The sequence below is a fragment of the Myotis myotis genome, unplaced genomic scaffold (assembly GCF_014108235.1).
Source record: "Myotis myotis isolate mMyoMyo1 unplaced genomic scaffold, mMyoMyo1.p scaffold_m19_p_1, whole genome shotgun sequence".
NCBI lineage: Eukaryota > Metazoa > Chordata > Mammalia > Chiroptera > Vespertilionidae > Myotis > Myotis myotis.
In genome coordinates this window covers 90651426-90670377 of record NW_023416313.1, presented here as the reverse complement: position 1 = coordinate 90670377, position 18952 = coordinate 90651426, and the positions used below count along the sequence as shown (strand labels likewise).

At 41.3% G+C, this 18952-nt stretch overlaps 1 protein-coding gene across 7 annotated transcripts in view; it reads right to left on the bottom strand.

Annotated features, from left to right (window-relative positions):
- ACBD5 (acyl-CoA binding domain containing 5) overlaps positions 1-18952 on the bottom strand; it is a 59653-nt gene that overhangs the window by 34400 nt on the left and 6301 nt on the right. For 5 of the 7 annotated variants that reach the window (XM_036344695.1, XM_036344705.1, XM_036344715.1 and 2 more), the window contains exons 3-6: positions 15238-15358; positions 11719-11791; positions 5798-5912; positions 5665-5697 (exon numbers count right to left, since the gene is read on the bottom strand). In XM_036344695.1, the coding sequence (XP_036200588.1) occupies positions 5665-5697; positions 5798-5912; positions 11719-11791; positions 15238-15358 (342 nt within the window). The remainder of the gene's footprint in view (positions 1-5664; positions 5698-5797; positions 5913-11718; positions 11792-15237; positions 15359-18952) is intronic. The other 2 variants (XM_036344678.1, XM_036344685.1) reach the window with 1 other exon arrangement.

Sequence of the window (18952 nt, the reverse complement as noted above, 5' to 3'; positions counted from 1 at the left end):
GTGTAAGAAGAATTATACACTGCAAATGACAAAACAGTGTATAAGAAACAGTGTTGTAAGAATTTAAAGATCTAAAAAAGTGAATTAGAAGGCAATATTGTTGTGATGACAATACTTCCCAAAGTGATCTATAATTCACTGCAATCCCTATCAAAATCTCAGCTGGCACTTTTGGCAAAAATTGACAAACCGATTCTAAAATTCATCTGGAAATGCAAGGGATCCAGAATAGTCAGAACAATCTTGAAAAAGAACAAAGTTGGACAGCTCAAACTTTCTAATTTCAAAATTTACTATCTATATATAAAAAAGCCTAATATGCTAAGTGTCTGACTGTTCGACCAGTAGCTATGATGTGCACTGACCACCAGGGGGCAGATGCTCAACGCACAGGCATGGAAACATGGAAGAGACTGATGAATCTCAGAGGGAAGAGCGGCGGGGGGAGGGTGGGAAGAGATTAACCAAAGAGCTTATATATATAGTAGAGGCCCAGTGCACGAATTCATGCACCAGTGGGGCCCCTCAGCCTGGCCTGCAGGATTGGGGAAAACAGGCTCTCAGACATCCCCCGAGGGGTTTCGGATTGCGAGAGTGTGCAGGCGAGGCAAATCCACCAGTGCACAATTGGAGCCAGGTAGAGATGCAGGAGGTTAGCCAGCCAGGGAGGGACCGCGGGAGGGCTCCAGGGCGTGTCCGGCCATCTCGCTCAGTCCCAATCGGCCAGACCCCCCAGCAGCAAGCTAACCTACTTGTTGGAGTTTCTGCCCCCTGGTGGCCAGTGTATGTCATAGCGAGTGGTTGAGTGGCCTTAGCATATCATTAGCATATTATGCTTTCATTGGTTGAACAGATGACCAGACACTTAGAATATTGGGCTTTTATTATATAGGATACTAGGGGCCCAGTGCATGAATTTGTGCACCTTGAAAGGCACTGTGGGCCATGAGGCTGTGGTGGGCACGGAGGCGGGTCTCGGCCCATCCTCTGCGCCCCCACCCTGCCCCTTCCACCACAGCCCCCAGTCCTCTCTCTGCTAGCAGCCCGCTGCTGCTGCTCCCACATGCTGATGGTGCCAGTCCCACTCACACCCGCTGACAGCACGAGGCGAATGGGGCCGGTGCCAGCAGTGGGTGCAAGCGGGGCAGGCGCCCTCAGCAGATGCAAATGGAAGCTGCTGCCCTAATCACCCCTCAGGAGCAGGGGGAGGTAGAGAAGCCCTCAGGGGCGATTGAGGCCAGCAGGGCCGCTCGCACTCGCAGATGGCACCGAGCAATCGGGACCAGTGCCAGGCACCGGCAGCAGGTATGAGTGGCGGCTCCAGCGCCAGCTGCAGATGCAAGTGGTGCTGACGCTGACAGTGGATGCAAGCGGGGCCATCACCAGCAGCGGGTGCAAGAGGTAGCTGCCAGCCCCAATTGCCCCTCAGGAACAGGGGGAGGTGGAGAAGCTCTGAGGGGCAAACAGGGCCAGCAATGACAGCTCGCACCCACTGACGGCGCCAAGTGATTGGGGCCTGGGCCAGGTGCAAGCAGTGGGTGCGAGCGGGGCTGGTGCCAGCACCACGTGTGAGCGCGGGCTGGACCACAGCATGCATGAGCAAAGAAATTTCAGTAACCACCAGAGGCTTGCCCTGATGACAGCGACCAGCACCCCTGCTCACCTGCTCTACCTTTCTGCTGCAGCCAACACCCACCATGTTCTGCGCTCTGCCACCTGCTGCCGATGCCAGCCATGTTCTGTGAGCACCCCCTAGTTGTCAGGGCATGTCATAGAAACTGGTTGTTTGGTTGTTCCGCTGTTCGGTCTATTTGTACATTAGGGTTTTATATAGATAGACTAGAGGCCTGGTGCACTGTGCACTGCTGGGGTCCCTTGGCCTGGCCTGTGGGGACCAGGCTTCAACCAGCTGTCCAACATCCCCCAAGGGGTCCCGGATTGCAAGAGGGCACAGGCCAGGCCAAGGAACTCCACCAGTGCACAAATCTGTGCACCAGGCTTCTAGTATATGTATAGTCTGAAAAAGCCCATGGGGAAAAGATACATCTGTTCTATTAACCCTACATGGCTATTTTGAATAAAATGCTTTGTTTAAATAAAAAAGTCAACAGGGTAGCCCTAGCCGGTTTGGCTCAGCAGATAGAGCTTTGGACCAAAGGTTCCCAGGTTCAATTCCAGTCAAGGGCACATACCTTAGTTTCAGGCTCCTCCCATGCTCGGCCCATGGCCAGGGCTCTTGCAGGAGGCAACCAATCAATGTGTTTCTCTCACATTGATGTTTCTCTTTGTCTTCCCCTCTCTCTTCCACCCTCCCTAAGAATCACTGGAAAATTATCCTCGGGTAAGGATTAGCAACAACAACAAAAAGTCAACAGGCAAACTATCCTGCGATGTGGCAATATTTTACAAAATTGCAAACACCCAACAAACACCCATATCCTTTGGTCCAGCAATTATCTTTTAAATATTATTTCTTATTGCCGAAACCGGTTTGGCTCAGTGGACAGAGCGTTGGCCTGCGGACTGAAAGGTCCCGGGTTCGATTCCGGTCAAGGGCATGTACCTGGGTTGCGGGCATATCCCCAGTAGGAGATGTGCGGGAGGCAGCTGATCGATGTTTCTCTCTCATCGATGTTTCTAACTCTCTATCTCTCTCCCTTCCTCTCTGTAAAAAATCAATAAAATATATAAAAATAAATAAATAAATATTATTTCTTATTTTATACTTCCACATATATAGAATGACATTTGGACATGGTCAAGTTCAGCAGCATTTGAAGATCAGAAGAAGAATTAATCTAAATGTACATTAAAATGGTACGAATTATGTTACAATGCCCTTACCACACCTAGACTCAGATATGATTCAAAATACAGAGTATTCTAACTTTGTAAAAGTAAAACACTATATATACTGTATATCACATAACATAACAGAATGTAGGCAGCGCTCACTAAAAAAAATTAAGCCTTGGCCAGTGTGGATCAATTGGTTGGGCATCATCCTGTATGCTAGAAGGGTACCAGTTTGATTCCCAGTCAGAGTACATGCCTGGGTTTTGGCTCTATCCCCAGTAGGGGGTGTGCAGGAGGCAGCCCATCAATGTTCCACTCTCACATCAATGTTTCTCTCTCTCCCTCTAAAATTTAATGAAAAAGTATTTATTTTAAAATTAAGATTTTTTTCCCAGCAAAATATATGAATAGTTATACTAGATCAGCGGTTCTCAACCTGTGGGTTGTGACCCCTTTGGTGGTCGAATGACCCTTTCACAGGGGTCGCCTAAGACCATCGGAAAACACATATATAATTACATATTGTTTTTGTGATTAATCACTATGCTTTAATTATGTTCAATTTGTAACAATGAAAATACATCCTGCATATCAGATATTTACATTACGACTCATAACAGTAGCAAAATTACAGTAATGAAGTAGCAACGAAAATAATTTTATGGTTGGGGGTCACCACAACATGAGGAACTGTATTAAAGGGTCGCGGCATTAGGAAGGTTGAGAACCACTGTACTAGATGGACTAAATAAAGACTTCAAATAACCATGTCATTTTAAGTTAGGGTTTGCCCCTCAATTAGTTCATGTCAGGACAAGTTTTGCTGCCAAATCTATATATATAAAAGCCTAAGTAACCGAATGACCGAACGACTGGTTGCTATGACATGCACTGACCACCAGGCTCAACACAGGAGCTGCCCCCTGGTGGTCAGTGCGCTCCCACAGTGGGAGTGCTGCTCAGATGACCAACGGGTGCCAGACGCAGGGCTCTCAGCTGGCGAGTACCGCTGCAGCAGCATGAGCCTCTCCCAATCGGAACTGACTGGGCGTGAGCCTGCGGAAGGTGCAGGAGGGCTGGGATGAGCAGAAGCAGCAGGCAGGAGCGGGAGGCAACATTGGACTGCTGGTTTCTGCCTGATCCAGGCAGGCCACACCGAGGGACCCCCCCGGTGCACAAAACCGTGCTCTGAATCTCTAGTGAGTTATAAAAAAAACACAAAAAACCCTGGGTTTATAAAGCTTTTATAATTTTTAAATTAAAACTAAGGAATTGTACATCTGTCTCTGAAAAAATAAATAAATGAGCATCTGCCTCTGGCCAGTAGGTATGACACTACTAAAGCAGGTCCAAAGTTATGCCCATCTGCATCCTACAAACATGATTCATAAAGAGAAAAACACTTAATATTCTTTTGACTTGAATAAGCCTGAGTAAGGAAGAGTATTTTATAATATTTGACTCCTCTAGGCAAATCAGATATAGCAGGTATGGTATAGAGTTATGCCTAGTAAGCAGTCACTATCAGTTATGGCAGACACAAACTGCAGGCCTTATGACAGAACAGGATGATTACCGTCCTGAAACACTATAATTTCCATCAATTAGTAAAAGATGCCTTATAAATAGGGATGACAAAGAAAAGGGGATACCATATATATTAAAACATGTATAATTTTCATTTAAATTGACTCTTATCAATTCATTTCACTCTGCTTTCTAATAAAATTTCACTCCTGCTAATATATAAAAGATATACATCTTTCAATCATTTATGGAGTACACAAAAAGACACAGACACTGGCCCGAAAAAAAGGAGACTTATGTAATACTTTCAACAATAAAGATTTTAAAAGATATATGTATATTTAAAATAAATAAGATCAATCAATCAATAAATAATAAATATAAAAAATAGTCATTGATATTTCCATCTCCCCCTCTCCCTTCCTTTCTGAAATCAATAAAAAAATTAAAAATAAAAATAAATAAAATCAAAGCTAGGTGAATTCACTGATACCTTATTTTAGCTTGCTAAGCTACAGTTAAACCAAGCACTTGCCCTGGATTGCGTGGCTCAGTTGCTGGAGCATCATCCCATACATCAAAAGGTTGTAGGGCCAATTCTTGATCAAGGCACATGCCAGGCCTGTGGGCTTGATCCCCAGTAAGGGGTATGAAGGAGGCAGCCGATCAATGTTTCTCTCTCCCTGCTTCCCTCTCTAATAAAAACATATTTAAATAATAATTTTAAAAATAAATAAAATCAATAAAAACATATTCTCAGGTGAGGATTAGAAATAACAAACAAAAACAAACACCTAGCACTTTAAAGTAAATATAGCATTTTAAAGTTAGCTAAAAAATGGTTTCAGCCATGATACTGATAATAAAATATATAAAGCAAACTAGAAAATATAATCCATCAAAATAAAACTATGAATTCTGTTATAATTTTATACATACTAAGTGAACTACCTATCATGTTTTAATAACTTAAGAGTTAAAACTTAAGATTTTTATAATATTTTTAGTATATTTTTATTGATTTCAGAGAGGGAGAAAGAGAGAGAAATATCAGTGATGAGAGACGACATTGATCAATTGCCTCCTGCATGCCCCCACTGGAAATCAAGCCCACAGTTGGGCATGTGCCCTGGCCAGGAATCAAACCATGACCTCCTGGTTCATAGGTCAACACTCAACTACCAAGCCACACCCGCCTAGATATATTTTAGAACTTTATGCAATTTATTTGCTTGGATTTAAAACTCTTGAGTGACAAGCTTGTAAGTTATATAAATTTGTGCAAAATTCTTTGATATGTAAATTTTAAACAAAATTTTACATGGATTTCACTATTCCTACCTTCTAAGTATTTAGAGATTTTCTCCAGTCGGACTAGCATGTGAGAATAAAAAAAAAAAAAATTAGGCATATAAGTATTAATGTATCATAATGTATCAGTTGCTGAGTTAAAAATGACATAAAACAGTCCAACCTGAAGTTAAATCAGAACTTCTGCCACTTTTTTTGTCCTCCACAATTTCATAAAATGGACCTATGACATGCAGCAATTCTTCAACTTTCTCAGTCATTGGCATTGTTTCAAGAATCTGTAATCAAAAGAAACAAATCTTGTGAAATCACAAATTATTAAGCTGATCTAAATTACTAGCCAATAATACAACATTTTGATAATTTTGAGATATGAGGTTCATTTATAGACTCTCTTAAGTATCTATATTAATTATATACTTAATGGATATAACCTCCTAGAAAAGTTTCAAATATATTAAAAACTTAAAAATGTTCTCATTTTGCCCTAGCCAGTTTGGCTCAGTGGCTAGAGTGTCAGTCAGCCTGCGATAATTTTTTATGAGCATGAATGATGTTATAAATATCCTTGATTCCAGTCAAGGGCATATACCTTGTTGCAGGCTCCTCCCAAGCCCAGGCCCTGGCTCATGCAGGAGGCAACCAATTGATGTGTTTCTCTCACATTGATGTTCCTCTTTGTCTTTCCCTCTCTCTTACACTCTCCCTAAAAATCCATGAAAATACGTCATCGGGTGAGGATTAACAACAACAAAAATAGTTCCATTTTGAAAACTAAGTTTCATGTAAAATTTTATACAACAATTTATAAATTGTGCATTAAAAACTAAGGACACTAATGGTAAATAAAATAGAAAACTGTGGGATTAGTATAAATTGTATGTTCTTTGACTCTATGGTATTATTATTTTTTTAATATATATTTTTATTGATTTCAGAGAGGAAGGGAGAGAGAGAGAAAGAAACATCAATGATGAGAATCACTGATTGGCTGGCTCCTGCACACCCCCTACTGGGGATTGAGCCCGAAACCTGGGCATGTGTCCTTGACTGTAATCAAACCCAGGACCCTTCAGTCAGCAGGCCAACACTCTATCCACTGAGCCAAACTGGCTAGAGCTCTATGGTATTATTTTTAACTAGAGGCCCGGTGCACAAAAATTTGTGCACTCGGGGTTGAGGGGGGGTCCCTCAGCCCGGCCTGTGCCCTCTCGCAGTTTGGGACCCCTTGGGAGATAACGACCTGCTGGCTTAGGCCTGCTCCCGGGTGGCAGAAGGCAGGCCCAATCCCTAGGTGCAGCCCCTGGTTGGGCTCAGAGCAGGGCTGATTGGGGAGTTGGGGCGCTGCCCCCTGTCATGCACAGAGCAGGGCGGATTGGGAGGTTGCGATGCCACCCTCAGTCACACTCAGGGTAGGGCCAATTGGGGGGTTGGGGCACCGCCCCCTGTCACACTCAAGGCAGAGTCGATGGGGAGGTTGTGGCGCCACCCCGTCACGCAAAGAGCAGGGCCAATCAGGGGGTTGGGGCACTGCCCCCTGTCACGCACAGAGCAGGGCCGATCAAGGGGTTGGTGAGCTCCCCTCCATCATGCACAGAGCAGGACCCATCAGGGGGTTGGGGAGCTCCCCCCTGTCACGCACAGAGCAGGGCCCATCAGGGGGTTGAGGAGCTCCCCCCCTGTCACGCACAGAGCAGGGCCCATCAGGGGGTTGAGGAGCTCCCCCCTGTCACTCACAGAGTAGGGCCTATAGGGAAGTTGGCACACTGCCCCCTGTCACACACAGAGCAGGATGGATCAGGGGGTTGGGGCACCGCCCTCTATCACCCACAGAGCAGGGCCGATCAGTGGGTTGGGGCGCCGTCACTGTCACACTCAGGGCAGGGCCGATGGGGAGGTTATGGCTCTACCCCATCACACACAGAGCAGGGCCCGTGGGGGGGGTAGGGGGGTTGGGGCGCCGCCCTCTATCACCCACAGAGCAGGGCCGATCAGGGGGTTGGGGCGCCTTCCCCTGTCACGAATGGAGCAGGGTGGATAGGGAGGTTGTGGCCCCATCCCCTGTCACACACAGAGCCGCAGGGCGATCAGGGGGTTTGGGCGCTGCCCCCTGTCATGCTGATCCCAGTGCTGGGAGGCCTCGTGGCTCCACTGATCCCAGTGCTGGGAGGCATATTACCCTTTTACTATATAGGATAGAGGCCTGGTGCACGGGTGGGGGCCGGCTGGTTTGCCCTGAAGGGTGTCCTTGATCAGGGCAGGGATCCCCACTGGGGTGCCTGGCCAGTCTGGGTGAGGAGCTGAGGGCTGTTTTCAGGCTGGGACTGAAGCTCCCAACTGCTCCTTTTTTTCTTTTTTCTTTTTTTTATTCTGGGCCAGCTTTAGCGCTGAGGCTCCAGCTCTTAGGCCTCCGCTCCTGAAAGCAGGTATCTGGTTTGTTTCGGTTCTCGAAACTCTGTATCAACTCCAGCTCTGAGATCCCAGCTCTGAGATCCCAGCCAGCTGAAAGCTGGTTTCTGGAGTTTTGTTTAGCGTCTGTATTTGTTACAATGTTTGAAACTGCAGGCTCAGAGGCCTGCAGGGGCAGGCGGGGAACATTGGAGTCCTCTGTCACTGAAGCAAGCAAGCCTCATGTTAGTTTCAAGCTGCCTGGCTGCCAGCCGCCATCTTGGCTGACAGTTAATTTGCATATTGCCCTGATTAGCCAATGGGAAGGGTAGCGGTCATACGCCAATTACCATGTTTCTCTTTTATTAGTGTAGATAGGGCACAAAAGTAATGTAGAAAATAACCACTTTTAGACACCTTTACAACTGTGGGCCAATTTAGAATCATCAAATTTAAACAGCAAGGTATATGAACTAAAAAGGCATTCAAATAAATAACTATCAATTGGTGATTGGTGGTAATGCTATATGTCAAAGAAAAGCCGTAATGTGCTTCTTTAAGTCAGGGGTGGGGAATGTCCACAGGCCATATGCCCCACGAAATCATTTGGTTTGGCCCTGCGAAGGTATTGGGGATGACTTAATTAAATGTTTGACCAAATATAGCAGGGTAATTTTTAAGTTGATAATCTTTTATGACCCATGAATGATGTTATAAATATCCAAATGGCCCTTGGCAGAAAAAAGGCTCCCCACCCTACCTTAAGTGAAAAGGTATGAATGTACATATAAAAAGAACACAGTACATACAGATTTCAGTACTATCCTCGATTTCAGGCATCAACTAGGAATCTCAGAACATATACCCCATGGTTAATGGGGGATTAACATACACTGATCTATCTTTAAACTCAACAGACATAATGCAAATTATTCAAATACTGAATGATTTTCTGGAAATCCCCATAATGCAGCCTGTAAAATTGTACAGAAAACAAAATTTTATATTTCTTTTTGATTATAAATCAAAATAAACTATATATAAAAACATAGATTATTTACCCCAAACCATGCTAGTTATTCTATTCCCTCAAAGCTAAAATCCTATTAAGTTATTTTAAAAGAATTTTTATTCCTGCAACTTTTTTGGTGGTATTTCACAAAACAGTTTATAAATCATGAAAAGCATAGTTTTCATAAAACATTATCTATTATAACATATAAATAAAATTAATAAGGCTCCTTAAAACCTTGAATGCAAAAGCATGGAATAAGATTTATACTAAAAGAGTAATTTTAAAGAGCAATAGTACAGTGATTTGTCAATTCTATTTAAAAACATAATTCAATGACTGCTTCAGTTAAGTAAATTATTGCTATTAGAAAAAATCCTGCCCTAGCTGGTTTGGCTCAGTGGATAGAGCATCAGCCTGCAGAAGGGTCCTGGGTTCGATTCTGGTCAAGGGCACATGCCCAGGTTGTGGGCTTGATCCCCAGTAGGGGACATGTGGGAGGCAGCTGATCAATGATTCTCTCTCATCATTGATGTTTCTATCTCTTTCCCTCTCCCTTCCTCTCTGAAATCAATAAAGATATATTTTTAAATAAATAAATATAATTTAATAAAAGAAAAAATCTCAAATTCAGTTATGAAATCTTTGGGATAATGTACTATCCCCAATGATTATTTGGAGCATGTAATTTTATCTACTGATGTCCACAGAGTTAACATCTGAAAATAAATGAAAACGCTAATCAAGTTTTCAATCTATGCACATCTTAAATTTTTAAATTTACCTCTAAAAGTTTTCTATAAACTTTATTATATTCACAGTATAAAATGAAAATTCTAAAGTCTCAGTAAAAATAGCTGGTGTATTCTTTTAATTAGAGAAATAGTTATGAAATTCTACAGGCACAGTGAGAGCATTTTAAAATAGCTAAAAAGCAGCAGTAAAGCTTTAATCTTTCTGGGGAAAAAAGCAGAATACACATTGTTTCACCACCCTCTCCCCAAATTTAAACTGTGGCTACATTATGTATTAATAAAATTCAAAAGGAAAAATGAGTAAATTTTCTTAATGTGTCAATCCAGATTTATGGAACTAAGGTGTACCCTAAAAATTATAATGATATTTAAGGTAAAGAAAAGACATAGTTATCAAACCAAAAAAGCTTTAGATTCTCTTTCTCTCTCTGAGTTTGAAAGGCTCCTTTGTTGTTGTGTTACTGATAGTTAGCCAGAAAAACTAAACTCTGCCCTCTGTTATAAACAAAGTCGCTAAAAAAAAACTTGTGGAAATGTAACAAAGGGCACAATTTGAGCAGTGTAGACGTGATTAAAACAAAACAAACCCAAAAAACTAGTTTGAATCTACCAAATTGAAATTACTACATGGATTAATACTCTTAAACCACCTGGCAAAAGAAACCTATTCTTTTTTTTTATAGATTTTATGTTCAAAGATAATTTATTTAAGATTATAAACAGACCTAAATTTTATAACTTCTGATCCATCTCCAAGATATAAATGGTCTTTTATAAAAAGGCACCAAGTTCATTTTTAAAATCTAAGATTTCTTCATAAATTTGCTCCTCTAAGCAATGCCTTGAACAGACTCAAAAGAGTTAACAAGGAATGCACTTAAAAAAAAATCTTTATTGTTGAAAGTACTATGTGTGTCCTCTTTTATCCCCCATTGGCCCTTCTAGCCTGCCTCCACCCCTCCCCAGGCCTTCACCACCCTATTTTCTGTGTGCATTGATTATGCATATATGCACGCAAGTTCTTTGGTTGATCTCTTCCTACCCACCCACCCTTGCCTTCCCTCTGAGTTCCACAGTCTGTTCCATGCTTCTATGTCTCTGGATGTATTTTGTTCATCAGTTTATTTTGTTTATTAAAAGGAATGCACTTTTTAGTAATCAGAGAAACTAAATGCATCCTTATTCTGCTTCAAAGGATCTTTGCATTGACCAAAAAAATGCTTGTTACTGAGAAATAGTGATGGTAATTTATGAGTCAAAAGGTGTATAAGACCATTGTGAGGAAGGCTTATGAACGATTTCACCTAAATAAAAAAATTCCAAAGCAGAAATGCTTTCTAGACAGTCCAGGTACTTCTCAGACTCTAAGGGACATCAATATTTTGAAATATTCATATTTATGCACTTTCTGCAAAAGTGAACTATCCAGGAAGACAGGGAAAAGGAAAAAACACGCAAAAGAACAAAATATGATGTCACTCCAATGTGATATATCTAAGGAAAAAACACTTAAGATGATCTTTGATGAACTTAGACAGATAAAGCCCTAATAAATTCAATAATCTAGGTTCTATATTCTAACAGATTATAATCTCCTTGTTCCTTAAAACAAAGCAGCTAATTTGCCTAGTAACAAAAAATTAAATTAGAATGGTTCTAGATGTTTTTATTTTTTATTTTTATTTTTTCATATATTTTATTGATTTTTTTACAGAGAGGGGTAGAGAGTTAGAAACATCAATGAGAGAGAAACATCGATCAGCTGCCTTCTGCACACCCCCTACTGGGTATGTGCCCGCAACCAAGGTACATGCCCCTGACCGGAATCGAACCTGGGACCCTTGAGTCCGCAGGCCGACGCTCTATCCACTGAGCCAAACCGGTTAGGGCTAGATGTTTTTATTTTCTTCTATGAATTATTTTCCCTACCTTTTTCATTTCTTCAACATATGCAATCATGGCTTCCTCTTTGGTCATATCACCCAATGAACTCCAAGCATCCCTAAAATTGAAAATATGCACATAACAACAAAAAGACACCTGGTTTTTCTTGAAATAATTTTCAATTGTTTTATTTCATTGATGAACATTATATTAGTTTCAGGTGAATAACCCAGTGAGTAGACATTTATATTTTAGTATACTAGTATGTGCGGTTGAAGTGAGTAGTGATTAGACATTTATATAATTTGTGAAGTGATCACCCCGATAAATCTAGTACCCATCTGACACCATACATAGTTACTACAATATTATTGACTATATTCCCTATGCTGTACTTTACATCTCCACAAATATTTTGTAACTACCAGTTTGAAAGACACCTGATTTTCAATTGCTCAGAATATAATTTATAGTTAATAATATAGGGTCATAAGTTTAAACCGAGCTCTACTTAAGGTCATGTTATATTCCCAAAGGATCTCTTTAAATGCACCACCTTGAATAAAAGTATCACAGTGAATAAACTGACAAATTAAACAGTATTTTAAATTAATAAGTATATAACCCATGTATAGACTATAGATTATAGATGCTTTACTATATAGACTATAGATTACTCATAAATATTTGCTACAGAAGTTTTTATATCATTATAAAGAACAATGACAGAAATAAATATTTTAGAAGCCTCTACATGAACTGTCACAGCTATGTTTTAAACCAAGTTTTGGTTTAAAGTGCCCATTAATTTAAATAAAAGTCTAACTTTACACATTTGAAAAATGGCAATTATTTCTTCAAAAAAGATAAAACTGAGGGACAGGGACATTTTAAACCCCTAGATAATGAGAATAGTCCTTTAAAACTTTTGCCTAAAATGAAAACCTCTCTTCTTATTATTTTTTGTTTGTTTTGCTAATCCTCACCTGAGGATATTTTTTCCATTGATTTTTAGAGAGAGTGGAAGGGAGGGGGAAAGACTGAGAGAGAGAAACACTGATGTGAGAGACACATCGTTTGATTGCCTCCTGCAGGCCCCACGACTAGGGCTGGGGATAGAACCCGCAACAGAGGTACATGTCCTTGACCAGAATTGAACCCGGGACCCTGGGCTGATGCTCTATCAACTGAGCCAAACCAGGTAGGGCAAACACCTCTCTTTTTATATATTTTTTCTGGAAGCAACTTCTTTTTTTGGAAGTCAATTCTGAGGAAAAATGGTAAATAAACTTTCTTTAAAAAGATCAAATATGTTGCCATTATACTTAACCTATTATTATTATTTTAATATATTTTTTAATTGATTTCAGACAGGAAGAGAGAGGGAGAGATAGAAACATCAGTGATAACAGAGAATCATTGATCAGCTGCCTCCCGCACACCCCCCCCACACTGAGGACGAGCCTACAACCTGGGCATGTTGCTGACTGGGAATCTGTGACCTTGTGGTTCAGTACATAGGTGGATGCTCAAACACTGAGCAACACCAGCTGGGCTTAACCTATTATTTTATGACTATTCATAAAGCTCTCAGAGAAAACTAAGAAAATCCTCAAAAGAGTTTAAGGACTTAAAATTCAGAAAGAAGAAATTTAGCCTTCAAAATGTGTGGCTCTTAAGACATACTTCACCAATTAGCATGCTCTATTCATAATGAACAGTCTAGTTAGACGTTTTGTTAGATATTTATACAGTCTTCAGGAGTACTTAAAACATCAAATGTTGCCTGACCAGTGTTGCTCAGTGGTTGAAAGTCAACCCAGGAAGCAGGAGGTCACCAGTTCAACTCCCAGTCCGGGCACATGCCAGGATTATGGGCTCGATCACTGGTGGGAGGCATGCAGGAGGCAGCCAATTAATGATGTTTCTCTCTCATCAGTGTTTCTATCTCTCTATTCCCTGGCCTTTCCTCTCTCTGAAATCAATAAAAATATATTTAAAAGAAAAAGAAAAATGGCAAAGCTATCTCTGGATTTTTCTTTTTTCCATTTATTTGATTGATTTGAGAGAGAGAGAGAGAGAGAGAGAGAGAGAGAAACATCAATTTATTGTTTCACTTATTTTTGCATTCATTGGTTGATTCTTGTATGTGCTCTGACCAAGGATTGAACCCGCAACCTTGGCATATCGGGATGATGCTCTAACCAACTGAGCTACCCAGCCAGGGCGACTCTGGATATTTTATTATTCTTTTAAATATATTAAAAATCAAATTTTAGCCTTGGCCACTTAGCTCAGTTGTTTAGAGCCCTGTCCCAATACACCAAAGTTGGGGTTTAATCTCTGGTGAGGGCACATACAAGAAGCAACCAATAAATGCATAAATAAGTAGAACAAGTCAATGCTTCTCTTCCACTCTTTCTTTCTTGTCTTTCCTCTCTCTAAAACAAAATCAATACATTTCTTTAAAAATCAAATTTTTATTCAAGTACAAGAAATTCATGCACTGGGGAGGGGGGGGTCCCTCAGCCCGGCCTGCATCTATGAGCCCAGTTTCCCTCTGTGGGAGTGCACTGACCACCAGGGGGCAGCTTCTGCATTGCATGTCTGCCCCCTGGTGGTCAGTACACATCATAGTGACTGGTCATTCTGGTCGTTCCACCCTAACAATGGCTTGGGCTTTTATTATATAGATAGTGGGACAAGAATGATGCCTTAGATAAAATGTTAGTAGGCAGTACCTGAATCATGTTCCTAGTTAGTTTTTATCTTAAAGGCTCAAAACAACGTCACTTTACAATTCACTATTTTTCATGTCACGTCAAACAGGCAGGAAAGTTTGTTCCTTTAACTCTGTATGGGAGTTGCTCTTAGCATAATAAAAAGAAAACAACTCCAGAAAAGAAAAGACTAACTGAAAATTCTTTTATTATCTCTGGTGTACCTACAGCTTGTGGTTTTATTGTTTTCCTCTCTTCCTCAAAATATTCCTATTTGTGTGAAATTGTATTAAGAGTACAACAATGAGCCTTAACCGGTTTGGCTCAGTGGATAGAGTGTCGGCCTGCGGACTGAAAGGTCCCAGGTTCGATTCCAGTCAAGGGCATGTACCTTGGTTGTGGGCACATCCCCAGTGGGAGGTGTGCAGGAATCAGCTGATCAATGTTTCTATCTCATCAATGTTTCTAACTCTCTATCTCTCTCCCTTCTTCTCTGCAAAGAAACAATAAAATATATTTTAAAAAACGAGTACAACAATGATAAAAATTGTATCCTATACTTAGAACATTTTATGCACAGGATAATATGGGAGTGCACTGACCACCAGGGGGCAGCTTCTGCATTGCGCGTCTGCCCCCTGGTTGTCAGTACACATCATAGAGACTGGTCATTCTGGTCGTTCCACCCTAACGAAGGCTTAGGCTTTTATTATATAGATAGTGGGACAAGAGTGATGCCTTAGATAAAATGTTAGTAGATTATATATATAGGTATATATATATAATCACATAAATAACTATCATTACAATAAAATTTCCTTCACAGATCTCTATATAAAATTACCATTTATATCTTCCAATAGGATCCCAGAATCCAGGTCTTGATAGTTTACAGGGGCCTTCAGTTGCCTGCTTATAGAAGCTATAGAACTTGAGCATCATTTCATTTGTTGGCTGGAATGAACCTTTTGGAAAAATAACATTAAATAAAGGTCACTTGAAAAAATATAAATAAATAAATAAAGGTCACTTGGAGAATACAATTGATGATCTAAGGCTACAAAGTCACTGAGCTATACATATTGTAATTTTCAATAGTTCATTAATAGTTCAAATAATTATTTCTATCCTACAAAAAGAAAGTTATGGCTCTGTTAGTTGTTTTACTCTTTCAATTTTAAAAACTCTGAGACAACACTTTAATAACGCCTAACACAGTTCGATAGATAAAAAAACAGCTCTGGCCAGGTAAGTCAGTTGGTTAGTGTGTTGGCCCAATAAGCCAATGTTATAGGTTCTATCCCCAGTCAGGGCACATACAAGAAGCAACCAATGAATGCATAAATATGGAAAACAGTAAGTCGATGAAAAAAAATATTTATATATACCCAACTTCTCCTCTCAATCCCTCACCCTACCACTAATGTACAAGCAAGTGTCATTTCCTGTCTGGACTACACCACCTTCCCTGCTGGTTGATTCTATTCTTGCGTTCCCTTCAGTATGTGTTATACCCAGTAACCTGAATGATTATTTAAAAAGTAAATCAGCCCTAGCTGGTTTGGCTCAGTGGATACAGCATTGGCCTATGGACTGAAGGGTCCCAGGTTTGATTCCAGTCAAGGGTATATGCCCAGGTTGCGGGCTCAATCCCCAGTAGGGGGCATGCAGGAGGCAGTGATCAATGATTCTCTTTCATCATTGTTGTTTCTATCTCTCTCTCCCTCTTCCTTCCTCTCAGAAATCAATCCTATCCAATAATAGAGAAACATGGTAATTAACCATAACTTCTCTACCCCTCCCATTGGCTAATCAGCGAGATATGCAAATTAACCGCCAACAAAGATGGCAGCCAGCAGCCACGCAGTTGAAGCGAACATGAGGCTTTCTTGCTCCAGTGACGGAGGAAGCCAAGGTTCCCTGCCTGCCGCAGCCCAGCTCTGAGCTCCACATGCAACAATGTTGCAATTATAGAAGCTAAACAAACCCAGAAACCTGCTTTCAGCTGCCAGCAGGCTCAGAGCTTAGAGCGCCAGTGATGGCAAGAGAGTTTCAATTATAGAAGCTAAACAAACCCAGATACCTGCTTTCAGCCAGCCACAGCCTCAGACCTGGAGCCGGCTCTCAGCTCCAGTGACAGCTATGGAAGGTAAATAAATCCCAGAATAAAAAAAATATTTAAAAAAAAGAGGCTGGGAGCTTCAGTTGCCCACCAGCCTGAAAACGGCCTTCAGCCCCTCACCCAGACTGGCCAGGCACCCCAGTGGGGACCCCCACCCTGAAGGGGGTGTGACCAGCTGCAAACAGCCATCAACCCGTCATCCAGGCTGGCCAGTCACCCAAGAAGGACCCCTACCCTGGTCCGGATCACCCTTCAGGGCAAACCAGCCAGCCCCCACCCATGTACCAGGCCTCTATCCTATATAGTAAAAGGGTAATATGCAAACTGACCCTAACAGCAGAAAGACTGGGAATGACTGGTCACTCTGACACACACTGACCACCAGGGGGCAGATGCTCAATGCAGAAGCTGCCCTCTGGTGGTCAGTGTGCTCTCACAGCGGGGAGCTCTGCTCAGTCACAAGCCAGGCCAATGGCTGTCAGTATAGCGCTGGTGGTGGGAGCCTCTCCTGCCTCCTCAACAGCGCTAAGGATATCCGACTGCAGCTTAGGTCTGCTCCCTGCTGGCAAGTGAGCATCCCCTGAGGGCTGCCGGGCTGCCAGAAGGATGTCTGATTGCCATCTTAGGTCCAATCCCCTGGGGAGCAGGCCTCAGCCAGCAGATGGTCATCCCCCGAGGGGTCCCAGACTGTGAGAGGGCACAGGCCGGGCTGAGGGACGCCCCCTCCTCCCCGAGTGCACAAATTTTTGTGCACCGGGCCTCTAGTAAAAATATATATATATTTTAAAAGTATAGTAGAAGAAGACATCAAATAGTTAAAAGAGGATCTCTGGATAGTAGACATACAGGTTATTTTTACTCTGCTTTTGCTCGTTTGTTTTTAAAATATTTACTGTCAGTATATATTACTTTTATATCAAAAATTATAAATATAAATATTAAAACTATAAAAATTTTTATATTTTAAAAACTTTATAGATTGCATTGGTCAGTGTGCTCAGTGGTTAGAGCATCAACCCATGCACTGAAGGGTCCTGGGTTTGATTCCCAGTCAAGGGCAGGTACCTGGGTTGAAGGTTTGATACCCAGCCCAGGTTGAGGAGTGTTCGGGAGGCAACCAATCAATGTGTCTTTCTCACATGGATGTTTCTCTCTCTCTCTCTCTCTCTCTCTCTCTCTCTCTCTCTCTCTCTCTCTCTCTCTCTTTCTTTCTCTTTCCCTCCATTCCACTCTCCAAAAAAAAATGGAAAAATATCCTCAGGTGAGGATTAACAAAGAAAAACTTTATAGATTACATAATAAACATGTAGTAATCGAAAGCTAGTAGTATATGAATGTGAAAATTATGGGAGACAAGATGAGAGCTGGTGTTTCAGGTTTTGCCAAGAGTGAATAATTAATTCCAAAATCACAATAATAATTATCTCTACAACATATGCTCATTTAGGAGTATCTATTAGATATACTATTTCAATGAAAAGTCCTTCTTTATATAGCAGAGGGAAATTTTTTTTAAAACTACAGTTAAAAATTGTTATCTATTTAAGTAGACAGATCTAAATTTAAAACATCAAAATCCTCAACTTACAATATCTTCAGGAAGTGAATCAAATAAAGTTTAAAGGTTTTTGGTTAAGGTGGATGACATATACGTTAGCATAGGTTACAGCCAAAACTGATAACATATAATGAAGGTATTCTGTAAGATACTGAATTAAAGTATAATTTCTGTCCTTAAGTTTCTCACACATGATAAATTTGATATATGTGTTTAAAGTATTATCTAAGAATTAAAATTTCTAAAGGTCAAGGGAATACCAGACATAGATGTTATAGGATTCATTATAACCTTAGGCCTTAAGTACAGATTACGCAAAAAGGAAAAAACAACAAACCCTGGCTGGAAAGCAAAAAGAAAAAAAAAAAAAAACACCCTGGCTGGTGTGGCTGTTGATTGAAACTCCCATACACCCAAAGGCTGCCAGTTGGATTCCCCATCAGGGCACATTCCTGGGTTGTGGGTTTGGATTCCTGATCAGGGCACATGCCTGGGTTGCAGGTTCAATTCAAATGAGGGTGAGTACAGGAAGCAGCTGATGGATGTTTTTCACATGCATCAATGTTTCTCTCTCTCACTCTCCATCACTTGCCCTCTCTCTCTTAAAAAAAAAAAATTTTTTTGTAAAACATCCTCAGTGAGGATTTTTTAAAAAAAGATTATAGCCAGCACCGGTTTGGCTCAGTGGATAGAGCATTGGCCTGGGGACTGAGGGGTCCCGGGTTCGATTCCGGTCATGGGCATGTGCCTTGGTTGCGGGCACATCCCCAATGGGACATGTGCAGGAGGCAGCTGACCGATGTTTCTCTCTCATCGATGTTTCTGGCTCTCTTACCTCTCCCTTCCTCTCTGTAAAAAATCAATAAAATGTATTTTAAA